The sequence below is a fragment of the Xenopus laevis genome, chromosome 3L (assembly GCF_017654675.1).
Source record: "Xenopus laevis strain J_2021 chromosome 3L, Xenopus_laevis_v10.1, whole genome shotgun sequence".
Lineage (NCBI taxonomy): Eukaryota > Metazoa > Chordata > Amphibia > Anura > Pipidae > Xenopus > Xenopus laevis.
The window spans coordinates 143,277,851-143,289,351 of NC_054375.1; the positions used below are offsets into that span (position 1 = coordinate 143,277,851).

The following is an 11,501-nucleotide window of genomic DNA, read 5'->3' on the forward strand; positions in this document are numbered from 1 at the left end:
AAGTATCTCATCTGCTGTTGTGGCTGTTCTGGGCTCTCTGCCAAAAGCCAATTAAGTTAGAAACTGTGTTTCTTTTTCTGCCTGTTCAGTGCAGAGAAAAAAGGGACTTTCCAGTACAAAAGAGGGACTGTCCCTCTAAAAACTGGACAGTTGGGAGATATGAGATATCGATCAGGCAGGTTTTATTTTTTTTTTTGGTGATCGAGGACCTCATGGGCTAGATGATTCAGTCCTTGTCCTGTGGGCGCCCATTTTCTTCATCACAATCCGATCATTGTGGCCCTAGGGCCGACCGATCAGATTAGTGAGATATCTCCCTGCCTTTGGTGGGCATATGGGGTTTAAGGACATGTAAAGTCTACATTTTCCTACCATGTATATAAGTTGGGCACATCTTCCCCACCCAAGCCACATCGTTTGTACTGCATATACCCCTCCATTTACCAGCTCCATCACATTTTCCTAAAACAAAAAGCAGCTTTCACCCGGCTGCCATTTTCCCTCTGACACATCATCAGTAACATGTAGGCTGTAAAGTTCATGTAATTCAGAATGCAGGTTTACACAGGCACAATATACTTTGATACAAAGTTCTGCTGGGGTTGAGCACTGTAATGATTAAGCTGAGCCGAGAAAAAAACAGGATCAGAGAGATACAGTTTCTATGGGAACCAGCAATGCTATCGCTTCATTGGCTGTTAGACTGGAGGGTGTGTTTAGTTATGTAAGCTGAGAAGAACTGAGCATGCTCATAAATCAACAGCCAAAGCAAATTCCCGAGGGAGGGGGCAGAGTGGGTTAGAATAGTAGAAGGAATTCTAAGTGATTAGGGGATGCTGCAGCCTTACTGTTAACTTTTTAACAACCAGCGTGCCAGTTATCTAAAGATTTTAAAGAGGCTGTTCACTGATTAATTTTTTGTGGAGGGGGTTTACATGTCCTTTAAGAACCGCTCATTTGGTGACCTTGTGAAATGAGCAGATCTTATCGTGTATAGTCACCTTAAGATATAATACATTCTAATTGAATGCAATTCAATCCTATTGGATTTAATTGATGTTTAAATGATTTTCTAGTAGGCTTAAGGTATGGAGATCTAAATTACAGAAATATCCCTCATCCAGAAAACCTCAGGTCCCGAGCATTCTGGATAACAGGTCCCATACCTGTACTGTTAATTACTATTTCAGAATGAGCCTTGATAACTAAGCCCCATCTTGTCTATGATTGAGGATGCCTCTAGTATTTAAAGCTATTTAGTATCTAAAGCTGAGGCATTTATTCAATCAGTGGAGCATGTTTTTTTTTTATCAAAAAAGACATTTGCATGGTACATATACAGATATAGAAGAGGTTTCACTGCTCTCCTCTCCAATTAAATAACTGGATATGGGAAGCTTCTAAATGCTAAAGGGGAAATAAAAACCAAGTGTGAATCCTACTCAAAGTTCCAACTCAATCTGCCTTATAGTATGGGCAATATTTGATTGATATGCTCCTTACTGGCGGTAATTACAACCACGAATAAATAGGTATTATTCTTTAAGGGAACCCTGTGACCCAAGAGATGAGCTGATGGAGGCTCCATATTGATTGTTTTTATGATAATGGTTTTGATTTTTAATTGTTGACCTTATTTTGATTCTTGTTTGATGATGGTTCTTTTAAGAACTGCTAACTGGAAGCAACATTTTTTGTCCTCTCTTTCACTTATCTATACAACCATGAACCAAGCTAAGGTTACCCACTACACCTTATTTACCCAGACACCCAGGCCTGGATTTGTGGGAAGGCCACTTAGGCCCGGGCCTAGGGCAGCAGGATTTTAGGGGGGCGGCATGCTGCCCAACCACACCCACATTGGTTCAAAAACCCTGGAGATACAATCATTTTTTCAATTTCCCCATTCATGATGAAAATTTGCAAGAATAAAGGGGAGGGGACAGGGGCGACGAACGGCAGTGGGCCTAGGGGTGCCCTCTATGTAAATCCGGCCCTGCAGACACCCCTTTAAAATGCTAAACCGTAATCATGTAAATTGGAAGTCAAGAGTCTACAAGAGACAGAACCCAACTATTACTGCTTTCCTCTTTATCTCTTCCCATCTATCACCTTCCTTATTCCCTTTTCCTTACATTTTTCACCCCTTTTCCCTTAATATTGAGACATTAGACACGGAAATTGTCAGAATTCACGTATGTTTTATAGCTGCCTTTATATACAGCTATGTAAAATTATATCTTTACTGTGGAACCTGTTATCCTTAAAGGGATACTGTCATGGGAAAAAAACAATTTTTCAAAATGAATCAGTTAATAGTGCTGCTCCAGCAGAATTCTGCACTGGAATCCATTTCTCAAAAGAGCAAATAGATTTTTTTATATTCAGTTTTGAAATCTGACATGGGGCTAGACCTATTGTCAATTTCCCAGCTGCCCCAAGTCATGTGACTTGTGCCTGCACTTTAGGAGAGAAATGCTTTCTGGCAGGCTGCTGTTTTTCCTTTTTTCCCATGACAGTATCCCTTTAATAAAAACCTTAAAAAAAAAAAGGAAGAGGTTTCACAACTAGTTCAAAGTGTAATGTATCCAGACACTGAATGGGGTACTGTGGTTGCCAAGTCAAAAATAAAACTACAGGTATAGGATCCCTTATCCGGAAACTCAATATCCAGAAAGCTCAGAATTACCGAATTGTTTAAAAGGATTTCCATTTTCTCTGTAATAATAAAACAGTCGCTTGTGCTTGATCCCAACTAAGATATAATTAATCCTTATTGGAAGCAAAACCAGTCTATTGGGTTTATTTAATGTTTAAGTGAATTTCTAGTAGACTTAAGGCACGAAGACCCAAATTACGGAAAGATCCATTATCCGGAAAACCCCAGGTCCCGAGCATTCTGGATAACAGGTCCCATACCTGTAGTAGGTTTGTAAATATGCTGAATGACAACTTTTTATTTCAGCTCATTCAAGAACCTACTAGGAATAACTCTCTTTTTATGGACCTGGTATACTGTATATAAATATACACTTTGGGAAAAGTCCCAAGTAGGGTCCAAAATGTTGGTTGTACATATAAGATTGATTTTGTCCCTTGGTTGCTGGTCTTTTTTCTTTATGAGTAAATGCCTTTACCATGAACCAAGACAATTCTTTTTGGTAAAATTGGGGGCTGTCCATGTGTTCAGAATATATATAATATATACGTATTATAGTGGGAACGTTTTTAGAAGTTTACTGCCATCATATCTTACATAGACAGTTGTTCATAACGCTGCATTTAATCTGGAAATCAATTTATTGAACTAATATGTAGGGACACATTTACTAAGGGTCGAATATCGAGGGTTAATAAACCCTCAAATTCGACCCTCGAAGTAAAATCCTTCGAATTCGAAGGATTTATCGCAAATACTACGACCGATCGAACGATGAAATCCTTAGAGTCAAATGATTCGAATCATTTTAATCGATCGATTGAAGGATTTTTCTTCGATCAAAAAAACCTTAGAAAACTGATGGGGAAGGTCCCCATAGGCTAATATTGTAGCTCGGAATGTTTAAAGTGGCAAAGTAGGTAGTCACAGTTTTTTTTAAAGAGACAGTACTTCGACTATCGAATGGTCGAATAGTCGAACGATTTTTAGCCAAAGGTCGTAGTAGCCTATTCGATGGTCGAAACACCCAAAAAAATACTTCGAAATTTGAAGTTTTTTTACTTCAGATCCTTCGCTTGAGCTTAGTAAATGTGCCCCATAGTGTTGCAGCAAAAAGCAGTTCTCTTGGCACGGTTCTTCCAACATGGGCTGCTGATTGTATCAATATGCGTCTCCCAGTGTCAAGGTGTCAGTGGGCCTCCTGCTTTTAACCTTTTGACCTATTTCATGGTCATTCCCTATTTCTTTATGAGAACAAAGAGGCTTAATAATGTGTAAGAAGGTGATTGGATTGTGTGCATGAGGAAATGTATTGAATGTGTAAAGTGAAGGTGAGTGCTGTAAAAAATGTTAAAGTGATTGAAAGTGTTAAATGTGTTGGAAGACTGTAATGTGTAAAATGTACCACAAGATGGCAGTGTTGTCATGTAAATGGATGGTAAAGGTTCCATGCTGGGTAACAGAGGGAAAGCACATGTACAGTATTGAGAATAGCACATGAACAGTAAGGGGCCGATTCATCAAGAGTCGAATATCGAGGGTTAATTAACCCTCAATATTTGACTAGGAACTAAAATCCTTCGACTTCGAATATCGAAGTCGAAGGATTTAGCGCAGATAGTACGATCGTACGATCGAAGGATTATTCCTTCGTTCGAACGATTAAATCCTTCTAATCGAACGATTCGAAGGATTTAAATCCAACGATCGAAGGAATATCCTTCAAAAAAACTTAGGAAAGCCTATGGGGACCTTCCCCATGAGCTAACATTGACTTCGGTAGCTTTTAGCTGCCGAACTAGGGGGTCGAATTTTTTTTTAAAGAGACAGTACTTCGACTATCGAATGGTCGAATAGTCGAACGATTTTTACTTCGAATCCTTCGATAGTCGTAGTCGAAGGTCGAAGTAGCCCAAAAAAACTTCGAAATTCGAAGCTTTTTACCTTCGAATCCTTCACTCGAAGTTAATGAATTGGCCCCTAAGTGTTAGGGTAGTGTTTAATTGAAGAAGGTATTTAAAGGGGAGACACACCCAAAGGGTTGTTCACATGCATTTGGATTAAGATAGAGAGAGGGCACAAGTGTGAAATACTAGGGATTTCAGATAGTCAGGACTATTTAGCATGGGTAGTTAAAGGGCATGTAAAGGCAAAAAATAAAATCCCATTTTTACTTTCTTTAATGAAAAAGAAACCTATCTCCAATATACTTTAATTAAAAAATGTGTACTATTTTTTATAAGAAACCTGACTGTATGCAGTGAAATTCTTCCTTCATTTACTGCTGTGGATAGGAATTGTCAGATGGTCCCTAACTGCTCTGCAGGGAAACAATCATACTTATGAACAGCAGGGGGAGCCCCCGCCTTACTTCCCAGCCATGCAGAACTCAAGCAGCTTTGTTTATGACGATCCCTAAGCAGCCCAGACCACACTGAGCATGTGCAGAGTCTTAGTCTTGCAAAGATGTTTAACAAAGTTACAAGATGGTGACCCCCTGTAGCCAACTTTGAAAGCATAAATTATTTGTTTGATTAGGCTTGTGGTGCAGTAAGTTCATGTTTATATTTAGTATACAAAATACAGCATTTATAGCCTTATTCTATTTTAGACTTTACGTGCCCTTTAAGACCCCAACGAGGAGGTAGTGGCATATGTGCCAAGGCTAAGCCAGTGAGGGTGCAAGTGGAAGTTATAGGAAAAAGGACATCCTGAAGGAGGGGGAAAAGAAAAGTCCTATCCAGAGTAGGCCAGAGGGGCATAGGTCGTATGCCGGACTGGTAGGACCGGAAGGTGTCACAAGAAAAGTCCTACCCTGAAAGGTCAGTGGTGCACTGGCGTGGTGTCAGCCCGGCTGAAGCAGGGAGGTGGTGAGTAACCCTGGAAAGGGATGTCCTTCGGAAGGTTTCGGGGGAAAAACCTTTGTGTGTTTGGAGTGTCGGCTTAGCCAGCAAAGGAGAAGTGTATCATTGCCGTGGATTGTATATCTGTATGCCCTGATGTGTGGAAGAGTCATCTGATGAAAGAAAGTGTACCCAAATAAACAGTTCAAGTTTGTTTTATCATCCAGAGTGTGGACTTCAATCCTTGGATCAAGTTGGGTTTCCATGGTGACAGTGTTAACCCCTTCCTACCCTTTCATAATTCGGTGTTAACCCTTAACCCCCCTTACATAATTGAAGAATATAGTATAGTATGTAGAGAAAAGAGACTAGGAGAATAAAGAGGCGAGGAGGTATAATAGTTTGGAAAGTGGGCCCTCAGCCTAAGGTTTTGTGGTGGGCCCCTGGAATCCCAGTCCAACACTGGCGTCTCCTCAGTGTCGGACTGGCCCGGCGGGACACCGGGAAAAAACCCGGTGGGCCCCGACCCTCGTGGGCCCCCGCCGGGCCAGACCCTATCTACCAGTATAAAAATGTCGAGAAAAGTTTCCGGCGAATCGCCGTTTGCGCATGCGCACCGAGAAGCGCCGCTCGCGCATGCGCATGGCGGCATTCGAGCGGCGCATACGCACAGTTTGGCGCGTCGCAGTAGGGGGTGGCGGGCCCTCTGGACCAGCAGTCCCGGTGGGCCCCTGGCCCCCAGTCCGACCCTGCGTCTCCTTACTATATACACATTAACTGCTGCATGTCTTACTCTCCTCAGAGGACAGTGATATATACCTGCAAGAGGATAGTATATATGAACCAGTTCGGGACAAGGAGAAGGGAGATAAGAAGAGAAACTGGCTGAGATCTGCAAAATTTAGGTGTAAAGAACAGGACACAAAAACATGGACCAGCGGTAAGTCATCTCATCATCTCATATTCACACTGCTTTTTTAATATCTAATAGATGAATACAAATTCACAATCCTAAAATTCTGCTATAATCAAGGTAAGTACTTAATTAGACTAAAATTTATCTTACTGTAGTCCAATTAATGCATTAAAAATGAATAACCTATTTTCATAAGGTGCCAAAACATCACTTAGTGGGTTATTTATCAAAGTCCGAATTATCTCAATATTTTCTGAAAAAAACTCTGACCAAATCTGCACGGGTTTTTTTGGGCTTGTTTATTAATACACTTTCCAGAAAATTTTGTTTGCGTGAAAAATCTGATTTTCACGATTTTTTCGGATTTTTCACCCAAAAACTCAGAATTTTGCCCAGCGAAAAACCCAGCGAGCATCAAAAAATTATTGGGACTTCTCCCATTGACTTATATGCAACCTCGACAGGTCTGAGATGCCGGATTTTCAGATTCCATCCTCGGGGTTTAATAAATTCTGAAAAATTCTTGATTTTTTTAAAAGTCTGATGTTATAAAAAAAAATGATTTTTGCATTCGGAGTTTAGTAAATAACCCCCTTAGTGATTGCAAAATGTAATGTTAGTCTAATTAAGGAATTAGAGGATTGGGAATTATTTGTTGTGTAATATTATAATCCCTTAAAAGGGTTATCTTTTTCTTATTTTTTATAGAATTAAGAAGTAAAGCTTAACTAAAGCAGTAGCTAGAAATGTTGTACATTATGTTTTGGATTTCTGTACCAGCCCAAGGCAACCACAGCCCTTTAGCAGTAAAGATCTGTGTCTCCAAAGATGCCCCAGTAGCTCCCCATCTTCTTTTCTGCGGAGGAGAGGAAGAATAATAGAACTGAGTGGGCCCCTGGTCTAAGGTTTTTGGGTGGGCCCCTGGTGTCCCAGTCTGACACTGCAATCATTTAGAAGGATATTGCAAATGGGGCATCAAAAGAGACAAAGTTTGAGCTCTATTTCAGAACTTTGATTAGGCTGCTTTCATCGGAAATTTTTTTTTAATGCAACACATGCAGAGAATTGAAGCACATTTGTGTTATGTCCTGTTGAATGCCAAGGTCTTTTCCCTGTTTACTTGCCTATTTTATGGGGCACCTGTGCTGTATACATCTTACCTCCTGCATTACATACATACAGCGGGTAAAAACGGAGGCAGTGTGCAACGATTGCACTTCTTTTTCAACTTTGCACACTGCCTTCCCAGTCATAAATGACATCTTTAAAGGGATACTGTCATGGGAAAAAAATGTTTTTTTCAAAATGAATCAGTTAATAGTGCTGCTCCAGCAGAATTCTGCACTAAAATCCATTTCTCAAAAGAGCAAACAGATTTTTATATATTCAATTTTGAAATCTGACATGTGGCTAGACATTTTGTCAATTTCCCAGCTGCCCCTGGTCATGTGACTTGTGCCTGCATTTTAGGAGAGAAATGCTTTCTGGCAGGCTGCTGTTTTTCCTTCTCAATGTAACTGAATGTGTCTCAGTGAGACATGGGATTTTACTATTGAGTGTTGTTCTTAGATCTACCAGGCAGCTGTTATCTTGTGTTAGGGAGCTGTTATCTGGTTACCTTCCTATTGTTCTTTTGTTTGGCTGCTGGGGGGGAAAGGGAGGGCGGTGATATCACTCCAACTTGCAGTACAGCAGTAAAGAGTGATTGAAGTTTATCAGAGCACAAGTCACATGACTGGGGGCAGCTGGGAAATTGACAATATGTCTAGCCCCATGTCAGATTTCAAAATTGAATATAAAAAAATCTGTTTGCTCTTTTGAAAAATGGATTTCAGTGCAGAATTCTGCTGAAGCAGCACTATTAACTGATTCATTTTGAAAAAAATGTTTTTTCCCATGACAGTATCCCTTTAATTATTAGGTGCTATTCTAAAGATCCGTTACAATGGCAATGACTGTATAATATGCAAGTTTATTAAAAAGATGACAAATAACAACTTTAGCTTTTGTTAAATACAAAAGTTGAATTCCTATATCCGTTTCTACGACAGGACAATACAGAAGGAAGATTCGATTTGCTGCTCTTTCCATTGGTTTGGTGCTGATTGTGAGCCTCATCCTACTGGCCGGTGCCTTTGCCAAATGTAAGAATAACTGTAGTACTGGAAGTAACAACAAGCCTAACCTTTATATAAAGGTTTTATCCTGATAAAACCTTTATATCAATACACGATGCAGCAAAGACCATTAAAGCTTAGCTAGATGATCAGTTAAAGATAATAAGTAATAGATACATTTTACTTCTTTATTGGGCAAAGTGCCCTCTCCTTAACTGAAACCTAACTAAAGAAATAGCTAGAAATGTTATACATTATGTTTTGTGCTTCTGTACCAGCCCAAGGCAACCACAGCCCTTTAGCAGTAAAGATCTGTGTCTCCAAAGATGCCCCAGTAGCTCCCCATCTTCTTTTCTGCTGATTCACTGCACATGCTCTGTGCTGCTGTCACTTACTGAGCTTAGGGACCCACTCACAATATACAGTACACATAGTATAGAAATGTCACAATATAAGGCTGATTAGTAATTAATACAGATAATTACTACATGGCAGCACAGAAACCAGTGCAATTAGCATCAGAATTTAATAATCAGCAAACCTGTAGCATCATCTTATATTACAGACCAACCTCATTTTCTGCTGGATAATTAGTGACGAGCCCTAAGCTTAGCTTCTCAACAGCCAATCAGAGCCCACTGAGCATGTGAGTGTCACAGACACTTTCCAAGATGGTGACCCCCTGTGACAAGTTTGAAGTCCTGGATCATTGCTGCTATTGACAAGCTCAAACTTTAGCCTCGTGCAATTAGTTCAGTATATAAAATATGAAATTTTTAGCCATATTTATTTCTAGGGTTTAATTCTCCTTTAACCAGAGAGATATTTGAATGCCAGTTTGTAAATACAAAAAGGCACTGGCAAAGGCTGATGGAGGTGCCCAGAAGAATATGAAGATTTGGTGGGGCCCTAACAATTTTTAGTAAATATTGTAAAAGATTGTGTGTTTTTGGAGGTAGGGGCCTACAAAAATTACTGAGGCTCAGTAACTTCTATTTACCATTCTGCATAGTGACACTGAATATCTCTTCTAGACTCTGCAATGGTGATGGAAATGGAGGCCTTGAAAGAAGAGAAGCAGAAAGCATTGGCTACAGGTTAGCATAGATATAAAAGGAAGCCAAAAAAATACAACAGTCAATAAAAATGTATTTTTAATATTCTAAATCTTTCCTTTAAAGGCTCGTTCCTCATATATAATGAGGCACACAACAGATGTGCTGAAGTGCGTAACTCTTCTTCATCCATGGTCCTTGAGCTCACTGCCTCCAGCTGTACCCCAACTTCTCTGTCCCAACTGTTCCGATGGCTCCCCGGAGCCAGGATCTTGAATGTAGCGGTGGAGCTTTGTGTAGGAGTGAGGGGCAAAATTCAGAGCAATATTGTATTAAGACTAGTTCCCTGTGAGACACCTCAGGCAAAGAGCTGGGTCTGTACTAATGAAACACTGTTTGGTCTCAAGGGAGAGAGACTTTACTTCAATTACGGAAACAACTTAAGTGGAGTTGTCATGCTTTTTGATGGTAATGGGGTCTGGAGTAGGTGGAAAGCCCATGGCCTTGATGGAACATTGCAGAATGAGGGGGTTTGTGCACAGATGTGTGAGTAAGGTGAATATAATTCATAAATTAAGTCCTAACTGCCATGAAACACAACTGCCATCTAACTGCCATTAGATATGGACTGCAACTTCATAAGGGCTCTTACTCACGAGCGGTTGTAGCTGCGCTCCCCTGTGTTCCGTTTTTCTGCGTACAGCCGCAGGGGAGCGCAGGAATAGACGCAGTACATTTTTTCCAATGGGGCTGTACTCACACAGGCGCGTGTAGGTGCAGAACGCAGGAAAAATGCAGCATGTTGCGTCTCAACCTGCGTTCGGCGCCTACACGCGCCTGTGTGAGTACAGCCCCATTGGAAAAAATGTAATGCGTCTATTCCTGCGCTCCCCTGCGGCTGAACGCAGAAAAACAGAGCGCAGGGGAGCGCAGCTACCTGCTCGTAAGTAAGAGCCCTAAGTCACAAATACTGGAAAACAGATTGTCCTGTAATAGGGATGCACCGAATCCAGGATTCGGTTCGGGATTCGGCCAGGATTCTGCCTTTTTCAGCGGGATTCGGATTCGGCACAATCCTTCTGCCCGGCCGAACCGAATCCTAATTTGCATATGCAAATTAGGGGCAGAGAGGGAAATCGCGTATCTTTTTGTCACAAAACAAGGAAGTAAAACATGTTTTCCCCTTCCCACTCCTAATTTGCATATGCAAATTAGGATTCGGATTTGGTTCGGTATTCAGCCAAATCCTTCGGCTGAATCCAAAATATTGGATTCGGTGCATCCCTATCCTGTAATAAGGATCACATTGTAAATCTCATAAATAAATTGTTATTTAACATCACTGAACATAGAATTTCCTGGTACTCCATCATTTGATGTAGATGGGGGGTTGCTGATTTTTTTGGACCAACATCTGGGTCATAAACAAGTGAATTGTTTGCTTTATTATTCTGGGATTTACTGCTGTAAAACTCATATTGGGGCATTTTAAAGGGAGTCTTGCGTCCTATAATATCCTCTGATTTTTATCATTATCTTTTTGTCTTTTTATGCATAATAAATTACTGTGGTTCTATAGTAAACATTGTTTTGTTACATATATGCTAAAGTAACATCGAACTGGAAAGTTTCAAGCTTTCTTCAAATGGCCATTACTTGCAACAAAACTCCCCCAATCTATTTTTTTATTCTACTGTATAAACATATAGACTATAAGCGGTGTCAGTTTTGCTCAATAATATATATGTGTATTAAGGTATAATGATTTTTTTAAGGACTACCTGTGACCGACAGCCTTCTGAATGTATTGGTGAAATGTACCGTCTTCTCCATTAGGAATTGCTGGGTGGAGCGATCAATGAAATGACCTTCTTTGGGTAAGGCCACACGGGGAGATTCGGGGAGATTTTG

General features: G+C 40.4%; 1 protein-coding gene across 2 annotated transcripts in view; it reads left to right on the forward strand.

Annotated features, from left to right (window-relative positions):
* LOC108711673 (macrophage mannose receptor 1) overlaps positions 1–10,335 on the forward strand; it is a 43,545-nt gene extending 33,210 nt beyond the window's left edge. The window contains exons 2-5 of one of the 2 annotated variants that reach the window (XM_041587179.1): positions 6,305–6,442; positions 8,470–8,562; positions 9,570–9,632; positions 9,717–10,323. In XM_041587179.1, the coding sequence (XP_041443113.1) occupies positions 6,305–6,442; positions 8,470–8,562; positions 9,570–9,632; positions 9,717–10,144 (722 nt within the window). In that variant the 3' untranslated portion in view covers positions 10,145–10,323. Of the gene's footprint in view, positions 1–6,304; positions 6,443–8,469; positions 8,563–9,569; positions 9,633–9,716 lie in introns of both variants that reach the window. The other variant, XM_018253620.2, reaches the window with a different exon arrangement.
* Positions 10,336–11,501: the final 1,166 nt, after the last annotated feature.